General features: G+C 51.5%; 1 protein-coding gene and 1 long non-coding RNA gene across 5 annotated transcripts in view; both read right to left on the bottom strand.

Moving 5' to 3' along the window:
* Nucleotides 1–481, bottom strand: part of LOC112668651 (uncharacterized) — a 51,388-nt gene extending 50,907 nt beyond the window's left edge. Inside the window, exon 1 of the long non-coding RNA XR_004808447.2 lies at nt 362–481. This is a non-coding gene — a long non-coding RNA (uncharacterized LOC112668651). The remainder of the gene's footprint in view (nt 1–361) is intronic.
* Nucleotides 482–4,292: 3,811 nt separating this feature from the next.
* The window catches only part of EOMES (eomesodermin), a 35,975-nt gene continuing 22,244 nt past the window's right edge, over nt 4,293–18,023 (bottom strand). The window contains exons 1-6 of one of the 4 annotated variants that reach the window (XM_035704758.2): nt 11,027–11,163; nt 8,641–8,795; nt 7,869–7,990; nt 7,264–7,422; nt 7,114–7,175; nt 4,293–6,160 (exon numbers count right to left, since the gene is read on the bottom strand). In XM_035704758.2, coding sequence (XP_035560651.1) covers nt 5,422–6,160; nt 7,114–7,175; nt 7,264–7,422; nt 7,869–7,990; nt 8,641–8,791 — 1,233 coding nt within the window. In that variant the 5' untranslated portion in view covers nt 8,792–8,795; nt 11,027–11,163 and the 3' untranslated portion in view covers nt 4,293–5,421. The other 3 variants (XM_025461056.3, XM_025461057.3, XM_025461058.3) reach the window with 3 other exon arrangements.

Below are 18,023 nucleotides of genomic sequence, written 5' to 3'. Positions count from 1 at the left end.
ATATATATATATATATGAATTCATATATATATATGAATCTTTATATTTTAGGGCTAAGTATGGAAATAATCATGGATTAGATGTCAGGATTTCTGGGATTTGTGAATAAGGTGGGGATTACAGGAGCAAACAAGAGCAGCCATGAGTTGGAAGACAGATATCTGTATCTGGAAGAAGATAAATGAGGGCCCATTGCTCTTTACTTTGGTGTATGTTTGAAATTTTCTGTAACTTTTTGAATTAATGAAGAATCATTTGCCAATGCATTTGAGTTTACCAGCACACATCATGTATAAAACCGGTAATTAATAATACCTACTAATACTTGGAGCTACGCAAGTTTAGAAAGCAGTTCATTTACCATCCCATTTCCTCCTCCTGGGTCCTACTGAGAGAGATCCATGTTGTTCAAACCCCCACTTTGCAGAAATGGATGCAACTCAGGGAAGCCCAGGGCAATTGCTGCCAGGAAGCCACAGTCCAGAACTAGAACTTAGAGTCTTAGAAATTCCACGTTGTAGGCTCCTCCCCCCCCCCCCCCCCCCAGCAAGGAGTTTTAAAGGGAAAGAGTGGGAGTGGGATAAAGAAAATAATTGTTTATTATTCTCCAGGACCTGCCAGAACAGCGACTTCGGGAAGCCCTGCCGGGTGGGCAGGTACTCGCGGTGGCCACCAGATGGCGAAGGCTGCTCGCCGCCCGGGAGAACCGCGCTCGCCCCTGGGCGCCGACCCTGCAGCGCGACGCGAGGGCCGAGGGCGAGGCGCTCCGACTGCGCGCGGAAAGCAGAGTCGAACCTAGAGTTAGAGAAGTTGCTGTGCGAGTCCTGCTGCCTCCACAAGCTTATAGAAGCAAGTTTAGGGCTTTTTAAGGAGACCTGGAGGTGGGGGATTAAAGTGGAGGGTGCACGCCCTGCTGCCCAAACCAAGCAGTGACTCGCGCGTGGGGGTTGGACGAGGATCCCTCGGAAGCCCGCGCCCTGGGGGGACCACCTCCAAGGGTCTGCTCCGGACATGGCGCAGCTAAATCCTCCCGCTGGGGACCTCGATGCTCCTCTTCCGCGAAGCGCAAAGGGCTCCTAGGGCCGAGGGAGAAAAGAATAAGGGATAAATAGACCTTTAGGAGAGAAGGTTTATTTTTCCTTTCAGCCATAATAAGGGAAAAGTCGGTGGCCCTCAAGGTCAGCGTCCTCATCATGTTAAAAAAAAAAAAAATGTCTGTTGTAACTTCAGGCGTCATTCCGGTCCGGGAAGGCGGGGACCCCAAGTGTGTGCGCTGAGCCCAGGCCTCCGCGGGTCGCAGGATAGGTGACCTCCGTCCCGGCGAGGAAAGGTGCAGGGTGGACAGATTGCGCGGGGTCGAGACCACCCGGGCCGGAGCTCGAACACCCGAAAGCCTGCATTTGAAGGATGGGAGACGGAGGGGTGGGGATGTCACAGAACCGGACTCAATCGGGCTCATTGCAGTTTTGCAAATGGTCTTTAAAAAGCGCCTCCCGGTGACGCCGAAATCCCCGCCAGGTGGAAAGCCAAACCTGGGCAGTGGGCGCGCAACGTAGTGGGGGACATCGCGGCGCGAACGCGAAAAAAAAAAGGATGCAGCCAGCATCCAGGCGAGTGGGAAATGAGTGATTTTAATTTCTGTCCCCCACTGGAGGATCAATTTCGATTAAAATCAAGGGACCTGCGGGAATGTTTTTACTCCGGTGCGTTTCCTTTACACCTGCAAATTTTTTAAAAAACTGCATCATCAGCACCTTCGAGAGAGAGAGAGAGAGAGAGAGAGAGAGAGAGAGACTTGTTGGTTCAGAAAGAAGGAAGAGACTGCAGAGGAAAGGGAAGGCTGCGAGTCTGCCTTTACACCAGTTTAAAGCTAATCAAAGGTGTCTGGAGCAGAGGGAGGCAAGGACCAAAAGCTGATCCCGAGCTTGAAATTTTCCATCACGGAGTTGGGAGACGCTTTGCTGCAGACTCCGAGCGGGCTCCAAACCCCGGCCCCCGTTCCCGGTTCGGCGCGCTAGTCAGCAGCTTCCCCCATCGCTTACTTCTTTTCCTACTCTTCCGGCCTTTCCCAGTGGGCGGCTCAGCACCCCACTGCCAGGACGGCCACCCCAGGCCCCAGCGATTCGCAGCTTCGGCACCCAGAGGGAGGAACCTGGGACCAAGGGGAGCGACCTTGGGGCGGGGTGGGGAGCGCAGGGAGGCTCCGCCCCGAGTTCTTCCCAAACCAGAAAAGACTTCCAGGGGCTACCCGGGAGCTTTTTTTTTTTTTTTTTTTAACTCTAACAACCAAAAAAAAAAAAAAAAAAAGGCTATGTAAAGGACAGCGTGGAAGATGGCAACACCATTTCCAACTCAGAGTCGGGTCCTTTTTGCACTTCGTTCTCCTCTGGGCTCTCTCATTGCACTTTATTCGCTTTTGTTTGGAGCAGGAACCGAGGTGGAGCGAACCCCGGCGGAGCAGCGCAGCGGACCCCAAGCCGGGGTCTCCTTCTTGCGCCCGGGAGCGCCGCCCTGCGCGGGTGCAGACGCGGGGACCCTGGCAGGGAATGTAAACAAGCGGGGCGCCGAGCCCTTGATCTTTATTTAAATAGAGGCTTGTTTATCGGTGTCATCCTAGGAGGATTAATTAGATACATCTCTTCACAATTTGGTGTCTGACACTCCATCTTAGGAATGCCTTATCACAAGGTGTTAATTGGGGCCACTCAGCCACTTACGTTTCTATTAAACACTGTGAGGGACTTTTCACAAGTACCAGGTTCTTTTTACTGTACGGTGCAAAAATATACAGGACTCGAAATAGACTGGGGCCAGAGTCAGCTTTATCCCGGCGGCCGGGAGCATTCTCGGGCTTTCTAGAGGGCGGAGCACCGCTCCGAAATTCCGTCGCAGCTCCCAGGACCTTAAGGTGCCTTGGGGGCGGGCGGGGCGCCGTCCGGGTTGGGGGGCGCTGCAAGCCCCCCCTCCCGAGGCTGAATCTGCCATCCACAACAAATACACAAAACCAGGTTTCGAGCTTTCGCTTCTAGCGTCGTAAAATTCCGGGCGGCTTTGGCAAAGCGCTTTGGACAGACACGGTCACAGACCCGGGGCAAGAGTCCCGGCCCCCGAGGTCGCGGGCGGCGGGGGAAGGACTCGGGCGCAGGGAGGGTGCGGGGAATGGGAAGCTGGGGAGAGGCTCCCGGCGGCCTTAATTGGGCGCGGAAGAGGAGGAGGTCCCGGCTGATTGCTCGCCTCCCAGCAGCTAATCCTCTTAGCAGCTGCATTTCCGCGCCACGCAGTTTAGCAAAATGACCCTCCCGGCAGACCTTTACCCCGGGAGGGTCAGGAAGGGGCTGGAAGGGTTTGCAAGCTGGGCCAGAAGCCGTCTGCTGATAAGCCTGGCGGGACGTCTGGCTGGGGGACAAAGGGCCCTCCGCCCCACTCCTGGGTTTAACTTTTCGGCGGGCCCGGGGCTCAGCCGGGGGATGCGGTGGCCTTCGCCCTCCTGGGGAATGAGCCAAATAAACGGAGCTAGACTCCGGGCGAAGCGCTCCCCGGACGCTGTTTGCAGAGCGGAGCTGCACGGGACGACCGGAATCCTCGTTTGTAAGTGTCGCGCCCGCCCCTGGCCCGCGGCGTCCCCGGCGTCTCCCGCGTCTCCGGCCGGGTTTGCCCGCAGCGCCCGGCCAGCGGCTGCCGAGGGAGCGGCCCGCGACGCCGGCGGGGGCGCCCGGGGCTCCGCGTACCGAGAAGCCGCAGGTTGCAGCCGACACTGGAGTTGTGGGCGGCCCGCTTCCCGCCGCTTCAGGGACCGGTAACCCGTGGGCGCTCAAGGGGCCACGGGGTTTCCCGGGGAGCCCACGTGGGTCCGGGGATGGGCGGCCCCAGGAGAGCCTAGGAAAAAGCCCGGAGAACCAAGTGGTCGCGGGCCGAGGCGGGGCCCGGAGTCCAAGGGCCGGGAGCTGAGCTTTTCCAGGCCAGGTTAAGCCTAGCAATGGGCAATCCTGCATCTCTGCAACCTCCCCTCTCCCCCCACCCCCGCCGGCAGGCCCAATACCCATTGTCCAGACTTCCCAGTGGGGTGAGGAAATAAACCCATTCATCTTCAAGAAAAAAAAAAAAGAAAAGAAGATAAACAAAAGCAACCCCACCCCCTTGTGACTACAGTGTCCACTTACAGATTCTAGAGCCTGGGGGAGAAGGGGGGCGGGTAGGGGACTTAGTGTTCATGCTGGAGGGGGTGGAGGAGGAAGCAAAATGATTTTCAAAACAAAGATTAAAACCCTTAGTACAGAAGACAGCTCTGCCCGTTCCCTTAATGAACCACATTTATTAAAAATGACTAAGACTGTACATAAAAATCCAAGGTATCTAAAAAGCCTATAGGAGCTGTGGCATCCGGTTTTAGTTTCTTCACATTATCGAGCTGGGTAGAGGGGATGGCAAAGAAAGAGGGTGAAGTAGGAGTTTTCATTAAACACGTTTCAAGTTAGTACAGAGTAGCTGAATACATTCTTAACTATCTAAGAAGTAAACAGAATATTCCCCAATATCCCAGATGATGAGAGAACCTATCCCCCTGGCCCTGCAACTGCTGTCGGGTGATTTGTGAATTCTTTACAAAGCCAAAGCACCAGTTTTACATAATCTCAGACACATAAGGAGGCTATTTGTACAATATATCCCACATTATTCTACAGTGGATCTAAGCACACACAAAACTGTACACTTTAAAATTCTTCTTTTTTTTCTTTTTTGGCGACTCCCTCGCCTGCCCTCTCCTGAGTCCTACTAGCCACCCCAGCATGTTAGCAGAGGCCTAGCAAGTGAAGCAGTCCTGAACTAGGGGCAAACATGGCTTGCTGCAAAAGCCTAGGAGGAAATCAGTCAGGTAAAGCCAGCACCTTCACATAAGGTTTTTCTCACCTCCCAGGCCTAGCATCTTTTGCCCCTAGCAGAAAGTAACAGCAAAAAGTCCCCCGTTGAAGCTTAAGGCCCAGCCCTCTCTTCCAGAAGCAAAACACCTTGCCACTCTGGGATTCTCCTTGCTTACAGATTTACAAATAGAAACGAGAACCGAAGCTTTTGACCCATTGGCTAGCGCTCAGCACTCAAATCTTCACAGCCCGATTCTCGGAATGTTTAGTGCCTCCAATAAATAAATCCAGAACCTCAAATAACCTTCGAATTTTAAAAACGCTTTACAGTCCTTCATTAATTTTATTTAAAAAAGAAAAAAAAATGGCGAGGCTCATTTCAGTTACCTGCAGCAATCAAAAAGCTTTGGTACCTTCTTTTAGAGGATTGCACAAAACGGGATGCATCGAGGTGGAATGCAAACGTCTTTTTGGCAAACCTAGGCAAAGAAGACAACAAAAAAAACACCACCAAGTCCATCTGCAAAAAGTGAGCTCATTTTGACGAAGTTAAAATAACTCTCTAGGGAGTTGTGTAAAAAGCATAATACCCCCCCATGCCTTTTGAGGTGTCTTTACTGTACTCTTCAGCGTTAATGTCCTCACACTTTATGGAGGGCGAATTTTCATTACTAGAGGTGCTAGGAGACAGCCGCCGTCGCTTACAAGCACTGGTGTATACCCCCGAATCATTGGAATCGAGAGACTTGATGGAAGGGGGTGTCTCTATCCAAGAAGAGCTAATTTCTTCTTTGACTTTCTCCTTGGAGAGCTGATCTTCAGAGAACACAGGGGGGCTTGTTCTGGAGGTCCATGGGAGTCCAGCTGCCATTTTCCTCTGATAAGAACCCCGACCACCCCAGCCTGCCATGGCAGGGAAGGTTGGGTCAGGGTAATACCCCAGGGCGTGGGACGTCTGGAGGGGCAAGGATTTAATACCATAGGGGAGCAAGGTGCTGGAAGTATATTCAGACTCATAGGAACCGATGTCTAGTTTGTTGGTCCCAGGTTGTTGGACAGGCGTGACAAGCCACCGCTGGGGAGGGTTGGCCACCTCTTCGCTCTGTTGGGGTGAAAGGAGGCCGTTGGTCTGTGGCACGGTTCTCTCGCCATTATAATATCGGGCTTGAGGTAAAGTGTTGACAAAGGGCTCCGGGAAGAAGGATTGAACGCCGTACCGACCTCCAGGGACAATCTGATGGGATCTAGGAGAATCCGTGGGAGATGGAGTTAACCTGTCATTTTCTGAAGCGGTGTACATGCTACAATATAAAGAGAAACACTTAAAAAAAAAAAACCCTAATGTTGTCCCCAAATAACCACCTCCCAGAAATCAAAAAAGCTCACATAGTAGGCTGTACTGGGAGCACTAGTCTACTGGAGTGGAGGGATGGAGGTAGGAGATGCACTGGTCTACTTCAGCTGGACTGTTGGCTCATACAAAAAAAAAGTTTCCTCCCAAGCTCTAGGTGTTTAAAATATAGAAAAATCTGCCTTTCCAGGTCCTAGAACTTGGAGAACAGTGCAATTCTCCTTTGTCAGTGTCACAGAAGGAATGCTGGCTATGGTGTTAGAAATCCCACATGTAAATGGTCTGTTGGGGCCTTACTGTTTAATGTTGTGAAAATGACATCCTCTTAGTTTTAGGTTTTTCTTATGTAAAATAATAATAATAATAATAATAATAATAAGAGAAAGAGTAATAATACCCAATCCTAAGAGGCAAAAAAAGTGGGATCAAATGAAAGGCATATAAATGCAGATTATGAAAATTTCAAATCGCCACTCAAATGTTAAAAAAAAATAGCTCCTCATTTTAGAGCCCTTAACATTGCTTTAGAAAATGAACAAAAGGGACGCCTGGATGGCTCAGCAGTTGACCGGCTGCCTTTGACTCATGGAGTGATCCCAAAGTCCCACATCAGGCTCCCTGCCTGGAGCCTGCTTTTCCCTCTGCCTATGTCTCTGCCTCTCTCTCTCTCTGCATGTCTCTCATGAATAAATAAATAAAATCTTTATTAAAAAATGAACAAAATCATTCCATGAAAATTCCAAAGCAAGATTAGCCATGGGGGGGGGGGTGCGCAAAAATAAAAATAGGTGAAAATCCCAAACAAATGTGAAATCTCTTCCTAGAACGTTCTCTGGGAAGTGTCTGGTTATATATGTCCTGTTCAAAGACGACCGTGCAAATATGAATAAAAGCTGCACTTACGAATCGTAGTTGTCTCTGAAGCCTTTTGCAAAGGGGTTATGATCAATCTTTAGTTGAGTTATCTAGACAGGGGAGAAAAACAGTCGTTGAGTGCTTTGTCACACTGGATCTAGCTGTAGAGATTCTTGGGACGTTTAGGAGGACACTCACATCGGTGTTTTGGTAGGCAGTCACCGCAATGAACTGCGTTTCGGAGAAGGTAAAGGTCTGAGTCTTTGAGGGCTCATTCAGATCCTCCACACCATCCTCTGTCACTTCAACAATGTGCAGTCGGGGTTGGTACTTGTGTAAAGACTGTAACACTATCATCTGGAAGTGATACAGAGAAAGAGTTGCCAAATCCAAAGAGTCTCTTAGATATAAATCTTAACAAACTACACGTCTTGGAATGGGACTCCTGCTTGCTCCCCCACCGACAGTTCCCTTGTTCTATAGCCACTTTTTAAGATCTTATCATTGCTGCTTTTGAAACTTAAACCCTAGCTAGCTGGGTATGCATGTTTGAAAAACACTCTTTTCTCTTAGTTTACAAAGTCTCCCGAAAGACTTTAGCATTTCTTCTCCTAACAGTCAACTCACTGTTAACCGAAATCTAGTAAAAATGAGAAAGGTCAAAAGGGAAAAAAAAAAAAAAGGTCAGAACTAGGTAAGCAAACAGGTGACACCTGCAAATATTACAAATACAGTGAAGAGTATGGAAACTTGTTAGGAAAGAGATCTATGGCCAAAAGACACCCCATCCTCTGTCACTCTACCTGGGTGTTGTTGTTATTTGCGCCTTTGTTATTGGTGAGTTTTAATTTCCCAAAGGAAATCTCCTGTCTCATCCAGTGGGAACCAGTATTAGGAGACTCTGGGTGAACATACATTTTGTTGCCTAAGAGAAAATGAAACAAAACACAAAACCCAAGCAGATAGGGCTGATTACAAATGGACATAGGGGAGGGATGTCTGTTACTTCTGGGCAAAGATCTGAGAGATAGTCTTCTGGCACAAGGCTCCCCAGGACTCTGCTCTCCACTCTCCAACTAGACTCCACTGACAGCCCTCCCAGGGCCCCTGTGCTCCCTGCCTTCAGTTGACAAGGCAGTCCTCTTAATGCTACCTCCAAGTAAAAATGAGAGCCACCAGGAGATGTCTCTTGAAGGTCAATTTGGGCCCTTCTAAAGCTGGAAGGGCAACATCTCTGATGGAAAGTGGCTGGGTTCTCATGTGGACTCAACCTTGAGCAAGGCCTTCTCAAGTGAAGGTTAGAGTGTCAGGAGCCCTTTCCACTAGAGCATTTCATAGGAATTGGTGGGGGGACTAGGGTCATGGTTAAAAGTATCCAAGTTTATACTGGTAGGCAAGAAATGTGACTTGGCAGTTCTCTCCCACTCTCCCCGTTTCAAACAATCAATATCAAGCAAACTCAGACTAACACCTCTAGGCCCCAGACCAGGGTGGAAAGTGTTGGATTTAAATGAATTTTTTGAGTCAGGGGTTCCCCGCCCGCTCCTCCCCTGCCTGGGCCTCCTCTCTCCTCACCCTGCATGTTACTGTCCGCCTTGCCGCAGGTCACCCACTTGCCCCCCTGGAATCGCCAGTGGTTGGGGTCCGCCAGCACCACCTCTACAAACACGTTGTAGTGGGCAGTGGGATTGAGTCCGTTTATGTTGAAGCTCAAGAAAGGAAACATGCGCCTGTGCAAGGGAACAGAACCAGGATCAGCGATTTGAGTCCAGATGCCTGAAAGCAGGCCAGGTCCGCCCGCATCTGGGGTGGGTAGGCGGGCGTAGGACATTTAACAGCCTACAGGAAGAACCGAACACCGGTACAGAAAGGGCCCTAACTCTGCGAAATACACCAGTTGTCAACTCTTGGAACGTGTCTGTTTTCTGAAACCCTTTGCCCCAAAGTCAGTATTTCCCAAATTGAGGTGCTACCACACCTTCTCCCCACTCAAGTCCTTAATTTTTCTACCAGGATGTTAAAAACCATTCTTTTCTTCTACGTTTAAGGGCCAGAGAACAACATTCAGTTGTTCCTGTTAAAATTTTTGAATTGTGCTCGCCAGGTTAAAAGCTCCCCTCGAGCGCCCCTCTCCCGGCACCCACCGCTCACTTCAACCATTCGCACCCACCGTTAGCAGTCGGATGGGGATCAGAACTTTCTCACGTCCCGAACCCCACCAGGTCCGGCTCCAGGGCCTGCCTGACGCACTGCCGGACCAGCTAAGCCTCTGATGCCGCCTCCCCCAGGCGCCCCACGGCGACTCCGGCGCCTAAAGCTGCGGGAGCCCCCCTGCTGCGCTCAGGAAGCCAACCTTTGCGCCTCTCCCCCGCCGCGGCTCCTCGCGGGTACGCGGGGACGGCTCGGGATGCCGAGCGGGCGGTTCTAGGAAATCCAGCTTTGTGGACAAGCCCCGATTTCCATTTCCGCCTCCTCGCCGGTCCAGATGAGGGTGACGGGAGGGGAAGGGATGGGCGGGGGCGCAGCTGCAACATTAGCGCCGTGCACAGAGCTGTGCGCGGGCGGGAGGGACACCCGACTGGAGGTGCGCGCGGGAAAGCGCCCTCGGAGCGTAGCGCTGGGCGAACGGGCACCGCTCCCTCACCCCCGGCCTTCCCGGACCACGCAGTCACTCACTCAGTTGTCATTCACCTCGGGGCCCCTCCGCGCTGCTCTCACCTGCCCTGTTTCGTAATGATCATCTCGGTTTGGTGGCGGTGGAATTTGAGCCACAGAGGCCGGTTGCACAGGTAGACGTGGGCACGGAAGCCGGAACCAGGAACCCCCAACCCCCCCAGTCCTCCGCAGGACCCCGCGGCGGCCGCCCCGGGGTACGGCCCGTAGAGCGGGGCGCCCTGGCTGTACTGATAGGCCCCCGGGCCGCCGGCCCCGCCGCCGCCGCCTCCCGCGCCGCTACTCGCGCCGGCTCCGGGGCCGAACTGCGCCCTCCCAGGTGGGCACACTGCCGCGGGGAAGCCGCCGGGGGGCAGCATGGAGCCGTAGGGGTAGCGCGCCCCGTTGGGAGCAGGGTACACGGATCCGTGGGGCGCCGCGGCCGCCGCCTGGTAGGGGAAGAGCGAGCAGGGCGCGGCCAGCTCGGAGCCCTGAGGCCCGGGGGACTGGAGGTAGTAGCGCTCCGAGCTCAGGCTGTCCATGGAGTACCGCGCGGTGGCGGCGGCGGCGGCGGCGGCGGCCGCGGCGGCGGCGGCGGCGGCGGCCGAGGGCAGCTCCTCCTCCCCGCAGGGGGAGCCCTTGCGGCCGTCCGGGGGCCCGGGCTTGGCCACTGCCGCGGCGCTGGCGAAGGCGTCCCCGGCGTCGGCGTCACTGAGCATGGCCGCGGGGGCCCCCGCGCTGGCGGCCGTGGGCTCCCCGCTCCCCGTCTCGCACGCGAGGCTGCCAGGGAACTTCTTGGGCGCTTTGTCTAAGTCCAGCCTCTGGGGCGAGGGGGCCGCGCCAGGGAGGTGGCCTGCGCTCCCGCCGCCCCCGCCTCGCGCACTCTCCAGCGGGTAGAAGTGCGCGCCGGGCAGGTTCACCGAGCTCACCAAGAGCTGCTCCCCTAACTGCATGCTTTGCGAAGCGCGGACGGCAGCTGGCTGCTTCCTCTCCTCCCGCGGCCTTAATATAAAGGCAGGATGGGGGAGCCAGCGCCCTCTTCCGAGGGGAAGGTAACTTCCCCTTCCTCCGGTGCTGGGGCTACCCACCTGGCCGCTCGCGGGCCGCTAAGGCGCGCGCCCGCGCGCCCCGAACACAGCGCCCTTTCCGCCGGGAAAGCGCCCTGGGTTTGAAGGCAGGAGGTGGAGGTTGACCGAAAAAGCACTCTCCTTTTCCTTCCCCGTCCTTCTGGCCTCTCTGGACCCCCGGCCTCCTCCGCGCTCACCCCCCAGGAATAAGAAGATTTAGATCTCTGGCCCTATCCACCCACCAGCGCTGCTATAGCCTTTCTGCCCTTCTCGACTGCCCAAGTGCGGGTCAAGTTGACCACTTGGAAACTTGCAGCCTGTCATTGGCTGCTTTATATATGTGCGGCCAGGGAGGGGCTTCGCGGCCCCACAACCCGGGGGCTCTCCCATTGGCTGACGGAGGTGACACTAATTCAATTAGGCATTTACTAATTGGATCATGTCGACTGCGACTTTCTTTTCCTTTAGGCCTTTTTTTTTTTTTTTTTTTTTTTTTTTTTTGAGACTGTCCTACTGTGAGAATCAGTCGTGGTGTCCGTATTTTGCTGGAGTTTAGGGGAACAGGGTTTGGGGTCTCCTTAGCGGGGTCCACTGCTGGCACAGAAGTCATCTCGGCACTCGGAGAGGAGGATGCCGGGGCGGGAGCAGGTTTTAGAGGCTGGCACGAGAAAGGCTCTGCAAGCCGAGAGCTTGCAGGAGGCACCGGTCCCAGAGGGTGGGGATCTGGGCAAGCGAGGTTTCTCTCCACACCAGGAGTTGTAGCTTCAGGTACACTTTCCTCCCGATGGTGGGAGGCTCCCAGGCCTTCAGCACACAAGAACCCCATTTTGTTCGGTCCCGCTCTTTTACTTATCGGGAAGGGTTCGTGAAGAAGAACCTTGCGCTCGGCTTTTGGGGTTCCGGGGTCGGTGAGAGCACAACGTCATCCTTGAGGACCCAGCTTATGAATCAGAAGCCCGGGTGGGGTGGGGCACTGGAGACACCCTCATCCTCACGCCCACACGCCTGCTTTCAGGAGGCAATCGCATTTGCTCCCCACAATTCAAAATCCACCGCAGCTCAGTTTCCCTGAACCTCGGATTCCCTCCACACAGCATCTTCAGCTGGGCCTGGCACCAAGAGACAAAGGTTCCCCAGCAGCAGTGCGGTTGAGATTCCCTGCGCCTCTCCTCTGCGGCGCAACACAGAAGGTAGAATAATTAGTGAAATAATCAGTTTGATATTGAATCAAGCCCTTTTGCCCCAGCTGCCTGTTTCTCCCTTGCGTTTCCGCAGACAGTAGAGTCAAGAGTGGTGCCGTCTTATTTTATTGTTTTATTACCGAAAAGGGGGGAGGCACGTCTCATTGCGGATAAGGAGAAGCATGAATATTCGCTGTTAATAAGCAATTACAGACGCGGCTTGTAAGCGCTCCGGGAGCGCATTTTCCGGCTGAGATGTTGGGACTCTGCTTCCCCAACCGAACGCGATCACACGGGAAACTCGTAGCCCACAACAGATGAGGCGGCCGCAGGATTTGTTGAGGGCACACGCCAGTGCAGAGCGCCTCGAAGCCTTCCGACCTGGGCTCAGACCGCAGCAGCGCCAGCCGACATCGGCACGTCTGGGGTAGAAACCGAGACGGTCCGTAACACACTCGGACGCTCCAGGGAATTTACCAGTTTTTCGGGGGGGGGGGGGAGGAGGTGAAAACCGGGGGTGTGAGGTTGTCAGGGTCAGGCCACAGTCAGTGGAGAGCGAGCACATGAAGCGAGTGGGCCGGGCTGCGGCCCCGCAGGTCCAGGGCAGAGCAGCCCGGGAGCGCGTCCCTGCAAAGTGGCCCAGAGCGCGCCCTGCCCAGCGCTCCTAGCACTTCGTCCTGCCAGTAGAGTTCGGGTTTGACGTGGCTCCCCGCTCTGCCCACCCGGCCATCCACTCCCACCTTGCGCCTTTTGTTTTACTTCGACCCATGGAAGTCTGGGAGAATTGAATTTTTCAAGTACTTTGTGCGTTTGAAGACTTCGTCATTTCCAAAGTGATGGGGAGTCCGCGGGGGGTCCCGAGAACCGGAGAGGAAGGGGCTGCGCGGTTCGGGCCGCTCGGAGACGTAGTCCGGGTGTGGGGAACCTGGTTACACGACTCGGACACGGGCTTCTCCACGTTAGGCTGGACCTGAACCGCACGCGGGACGTGTGAGGGAAAAGTAGGGGTGAGATCGAATCTCACATTATTTGGAGATAGGGTGGCTGAGGGTAGATACCAGTTTTGCGCTTTATCACAGAGAGAAAGCGGGCTTCGGTGTCCCTTCAGACTGCTTTCGAGGCGGCCAGGGAAGCGCTGCGCGTGGCAAAGTGCCATCGCAGGCAACAGGCATCGTTCCGACCCACTCTGGCGCAAATAACGCGGGCCAGCTGTCCCCCGCGCCACATCAGAAAGGGTTGATTTTATTCCAGCCCCAGAGCAAGCTCTGAAAGCGCGTGGGTTCATTCTGAGTGCTACCTAATTATTAAATATATACACTGTATGTGTGATCAAGATTAACGTGGACTCTTGGCGCGGGAAACTGCAGTTTATATCTCCTCATCTCCCCCGATATATCTATTATTTTACCCAAACTTTAACACATTTGACAGATGGAGAAATAAAGAGGAATTCAAAGAGAATCCAAATCCAAGCTGCACAAAACTGCTCTGAAACCTGGGATTTGGGGAACATGGAAAACATATCCATGATTTATATTGCATTTGTAAGTTACAAATTACTTTTTGACATCATACAAAAAGCACTGTGTCAACTAAAGATGATTTTTCCCCCCCGACAACATAAAGAAATCTCATTGTATTGTATGGTTTTTCCTGTATTGACTAATTGCATTATCATTATCGTCACATATGGAATATACTAATCTAAATGCCTGAAGAGTTATAGATGAGCAAATCTGTGATTTCCTACTTGGAACGGATTTTCTTTTGCTGGCCCAATTTTACTTATAATCAGAGAAAGAGACATAAAAAATATTTTCATGTATCCCAGCCAAACTTTAAAATCCATGCACTCTTTTCCAGAAATAGGAACAGAAAAGAAAGCTAAAGCAGTGGCTTCAGTGAACATGTCAGGCAGCACCCTCCTAAGATTGGGTGGGCAAATAACAGCGCCTTCCAGCCTGTTTGCTGTTTGATTTCAATTACACCCCAAGCTTCATGAAATCCAAATGAGACATTTATTGAAAGGTGCCTGGTTTTATGTGGCTCAACTGACAGTGTATTGGAATACATTGAACAAAAACATCAACACTGGGGAGGAAACGTGGAGACCCCTTGGAACCCCAGACCCAAATGCCGGCTGGATTAACTCAAATCTTGCACCTTTCAGCCTGAGCTGGAGCAAGCAGCACCCTTTGAAGGCTACCAGAAAGCCCAGGCCAAGCCTGTGTGTGAGCCTATGGAAGATCTTTATGCTCTACTGGTTTAAGCGATCAAACCAGCTTCATGCCACCATCTCATCCTGAGAACACAAAGTTATTGCCAACCCGGGGCCAGGTGACCTCTTTACCCATCTCTCCCCACTTAAAGGTAACCACTATCGGTACATTCTTTTAAGAGCAACACTGAGAAGCATTTTGCTAGAACAGGAGTATTACACATCAAATACATATGCATGTATATAAGTTACAGGGGTGAGTTATAGATGAGTGCAGTGATATATGGTTTTCCTCCTGCCCTGCCCCCCCCTCCACACACAACCAAGGGGGCCCATATAAATGTCCCAATAAATTCTATTATTTTCACCCCCACTAAAAATGTGTTATCAAAACACCGTCCGTGTTATTCAAACACTTTGTAAATTCTGAGCAGACTTGCTGCCGGTTCTCCTTTTAACCCTAGGAAAACATTCCAACATTACCCGGTCACCAGCGCTTCGCCTGGACTCTGGGAAAACGTCAATGGGTGTTTTGTGGTGAGTTGGTCCTTTAACTATTTATCTATGGCCTTTTCTTTGTTGATGTTACATTTTATTTCACCATCTCAGGTTAACTCTTTGGCCCTTTGTTCTCTGCTGGCCAGACCTGCCACCTCCACTGCGCTTTGCAAAGGGGGAGGGAGCTTTCATCACGGTAAAGTTGTTCGTGTTTCACTTTTTTTTTTTTCTTTTAAAGAAAATGTCCTGTAAGATAAAACACTTTGGCAAGGACAAGTAGTTTTGATTCTGCTGACAACAGCAAGATACACCCACCAACCCAGTTTCACTTTTATAAGAATTTATATTTCACCATAACGGTGAAATAGACTGATCACTTGCTTTAAAAAAAAACAAAAACAAAAACTCGCCAGTTCCACAAATGTGTGAGGCAAAGGACCTTAAACCTTAAACTCACTTTATTTTTTTCAAACAAACATGGAAAATTTAAAGTATTTTCTGAGTTATCAATCTATGTCCTTAGATTGCTAAGAGCAAATATAGTTCACTGGCAAAATCTGAGGAGGTGGGAGAATCGTGAAAAGAAAGTTAAGAAATATACCCAAAGTTGCTCATTATGAAAAATAACTGATGTTTTCTTAAATATTGAATCAAGAATCTTTTCTTATGAAAGTATTTTTTAAACTGCAAATGAATTCCTGGATTTCAGTGCTGCCTTATCATTATTATATTCACATTTATGGAAGTACATAGATTTACATAAATACAAGAAAACCATGTGGGAGCAAAGTAAATGAAGTAAAATATGCTCAGAAATAAATTATGGGGCTGTTTGGCTAATTATTGCTACATTAAAATACAAAAGGATTATACAGGGTTCCACCTGTTTTGCTTACTTTTGCACCCTGAAAGTCCTGACACTTAGTAGCGGTTCATCTGTTAACTGAAAGGAAAGGGTTACTAAACCAGAACAGATAAACTAGCTCAAGGACTGTCAGGTCTCAGGCTTTATAACCATAAAGACCAAAGTGAAAATGCTATTTTCTCCCATTAAAAGAAAAAAGATAACACAGATCTTCCTAAGTTAATGGACCTGACATCTTTATCTTTTTAAGACTTCTTAGGACTTAAAAAATCTTTTCTAGACCTTTTCTAACCAAAAGTTATTACATTATTGCATGGCTTTTCCTGTGTATTTCAAAGTTGACCCACTTCCACAGGAAAATAGAAAAGTTAGTGCTGGAATTGCAGTACAGCTGTTGATGGCAGCGAGCAACATGCAGCCAAGGAGAAATATCATCTTGAACATAAATCACCCGCATGTCACTAAGAGAGCTGACAGGCCGAGCCTATGGCAATGGATGTTTCAACAGAAGGCACCTCTATGGTACAGGTGCGGCAGGATGTCTTACACAACAGGTGGGCAGGATCCGATCCTGTTGACCAAAGCTTCAAAATGACCAGGCAGCTGGAATCTCCCATTCAGGCCCCCAGTGAGAAATGGGGAGAGGGGAAATCTTGGTTGGGGAGTTACTCAGCAGAGAGCTTTAAGCCGGTAAGATAACCGGGGAAGAGAGGGGGAGGGAGAAAGAAGGGCACCAATGAGATCATTCCATAAACTAAGAGAAAAGCAGAATGTTCTATGCAGAATTGTATGTACTTGTGGTTGTACCTTTTACTAGCTTTGTGAGTCTGGGTAAGCTCCCTAACCTGCCTCCAAGGTCCAACTTGTAACAACAGCATACAGAATGTAAAGCAATTAGAACAGCAAAAGTCTTTCCTATTACTCCCCATCACGCTTCTGTTGAGCTCTCTTCTTGCCCTCTTCTTACTAGATACTGGGGCGAAATGAGGATGCCTAAGCCATAGTCTTTTCTCTTCCAGGGATTCCCATGCTACTGGGGGAAGGCTAGGAACCAACAGGTCAAAAGCAACACGAACTAGAAGTAGCAAGCAGGATTGAGTCAGTTAGAACCTGAGGGGAGAGTCCCCAGTTGCTGATAGAGCTTCTTTCAATTTCCCCAGAACCTCCTGGGATGGAAGGGGTGGGGGAGGGGTGGAATCCAGGGCCCTCCCCTTGAGCGCGGCTGGAAAGGTGCACTTCAAAGCGAGGCGGCTGGGGCGCCCTAGCCCGGGTGCGCCTTCCGCCCCCTCCAGGCTCCCATTAGCATTCTGTTTTTCCCAGGCCTCCTGGCCCTCCCGCCTCCTGCCGGGATTTTGCCGTTCTGGCCGATTATTTGTCAAAGAAAAAAAAATAGGGTATTTAGCTCAGGTTTTGTTGTCCACCTACTAGGTTAAACGCCCGACCGCGAAGGAGTTGAGTGAATGGTCGGATGCCTCCCGCAGGGCTCTCCCTCCAGGAGAAGGCACCCTAAATGGGGAGGAGGGGGTCCTTAAAAGCACACCATCTGGATCCGCTCGTTGGGGGGGCCCTGCGGGCCTCAGTGGAAGCATCTGCAAATTGAGAGGACGTGAGCAAAGCAAGATCAACCGTAGAGGGCTGCTGCTGAGGAGGGCCCCAAGTCCTGGTCAGCCTGGACCGCTTAACCACTTAGCAGGGTCCGGGAAGGTCCGTGGAACCCCCTCCTCCCAAAGATTGCAAGGAGTCCACAGGAAAGGAATTTCCAGGGGGAGCAAAGAGCATCTGGAGTCATTACTTCATCTACTTGGGGCCGACTTGTCTCAAATAGAGCTGATCCTCCAATCCAGAGCCAAAGGAGGAAAATAAAAGCAGCAGCAGCTGACCATAGGCCAGACTCCCTGCTTTATCTCTGCGATCTTTTAAAATCGGCACCTTAAAATGTTTTTAACAACCCATTTTACAGAGGGGTAAAGTGTACTTGGAGAAATGAAGGCCCTTGCCCACAGGCACACCGCTAAAAATGGTAGCCCGGGTTTTCCAATCCTGGCGGTCTGAGCTGCGGGGCTCTCAGTTGGAGGGGTTAAGGATGCGTGAATGGGGAGGGGTGTGGGGCATTGTTTTCTTTGAGGGGTTTGGCTTCCAGGTAAGTGTTGGAATGGGAATCCCCTATGAGGGAGGAAGAGAGTGGATGGCACTCGCTGGACCTTTAGAATGAGTCTCTTTTATGGAAGCTGGGCCCCATAACTCTACTTTAAATACCAATCCTGGGTTCAGGCTGGCATTCTTGCTTGGGACTTCTCTCTACAAGCTAGGGCCGGGCCAAGTCCTTGGTGTACAATATTCCACGTAAACCCTCGCTACCTCTTCACGGAGGTAGGTGCCTTTATCATCCCCGTTTTACAGATAGGAAGGAAAACCGAGTTTGAAAGAGAGAGAGATCAAGTAAATTGCCCGAGGGCATACAATTTGGGAGTTCCTGC

This window comes from Canis lupus, chromosome 23 (assembly GCF_003254725.2).
Source record: "Canis lupus dingo isolate Sandy chromosome 23, ASM325472v2, whole genome shotgun sequence".
NCBI lineage: Eukaryota > Metazoa > Chordata > Mammalia > Carnivora > Canidae > Canis > Canis lupus.
The sequence above is the reverse complement of the archived record's forward strand: the minus strand, read 5'-3'. Positions and strand labels throughout refer to the sequence as shown.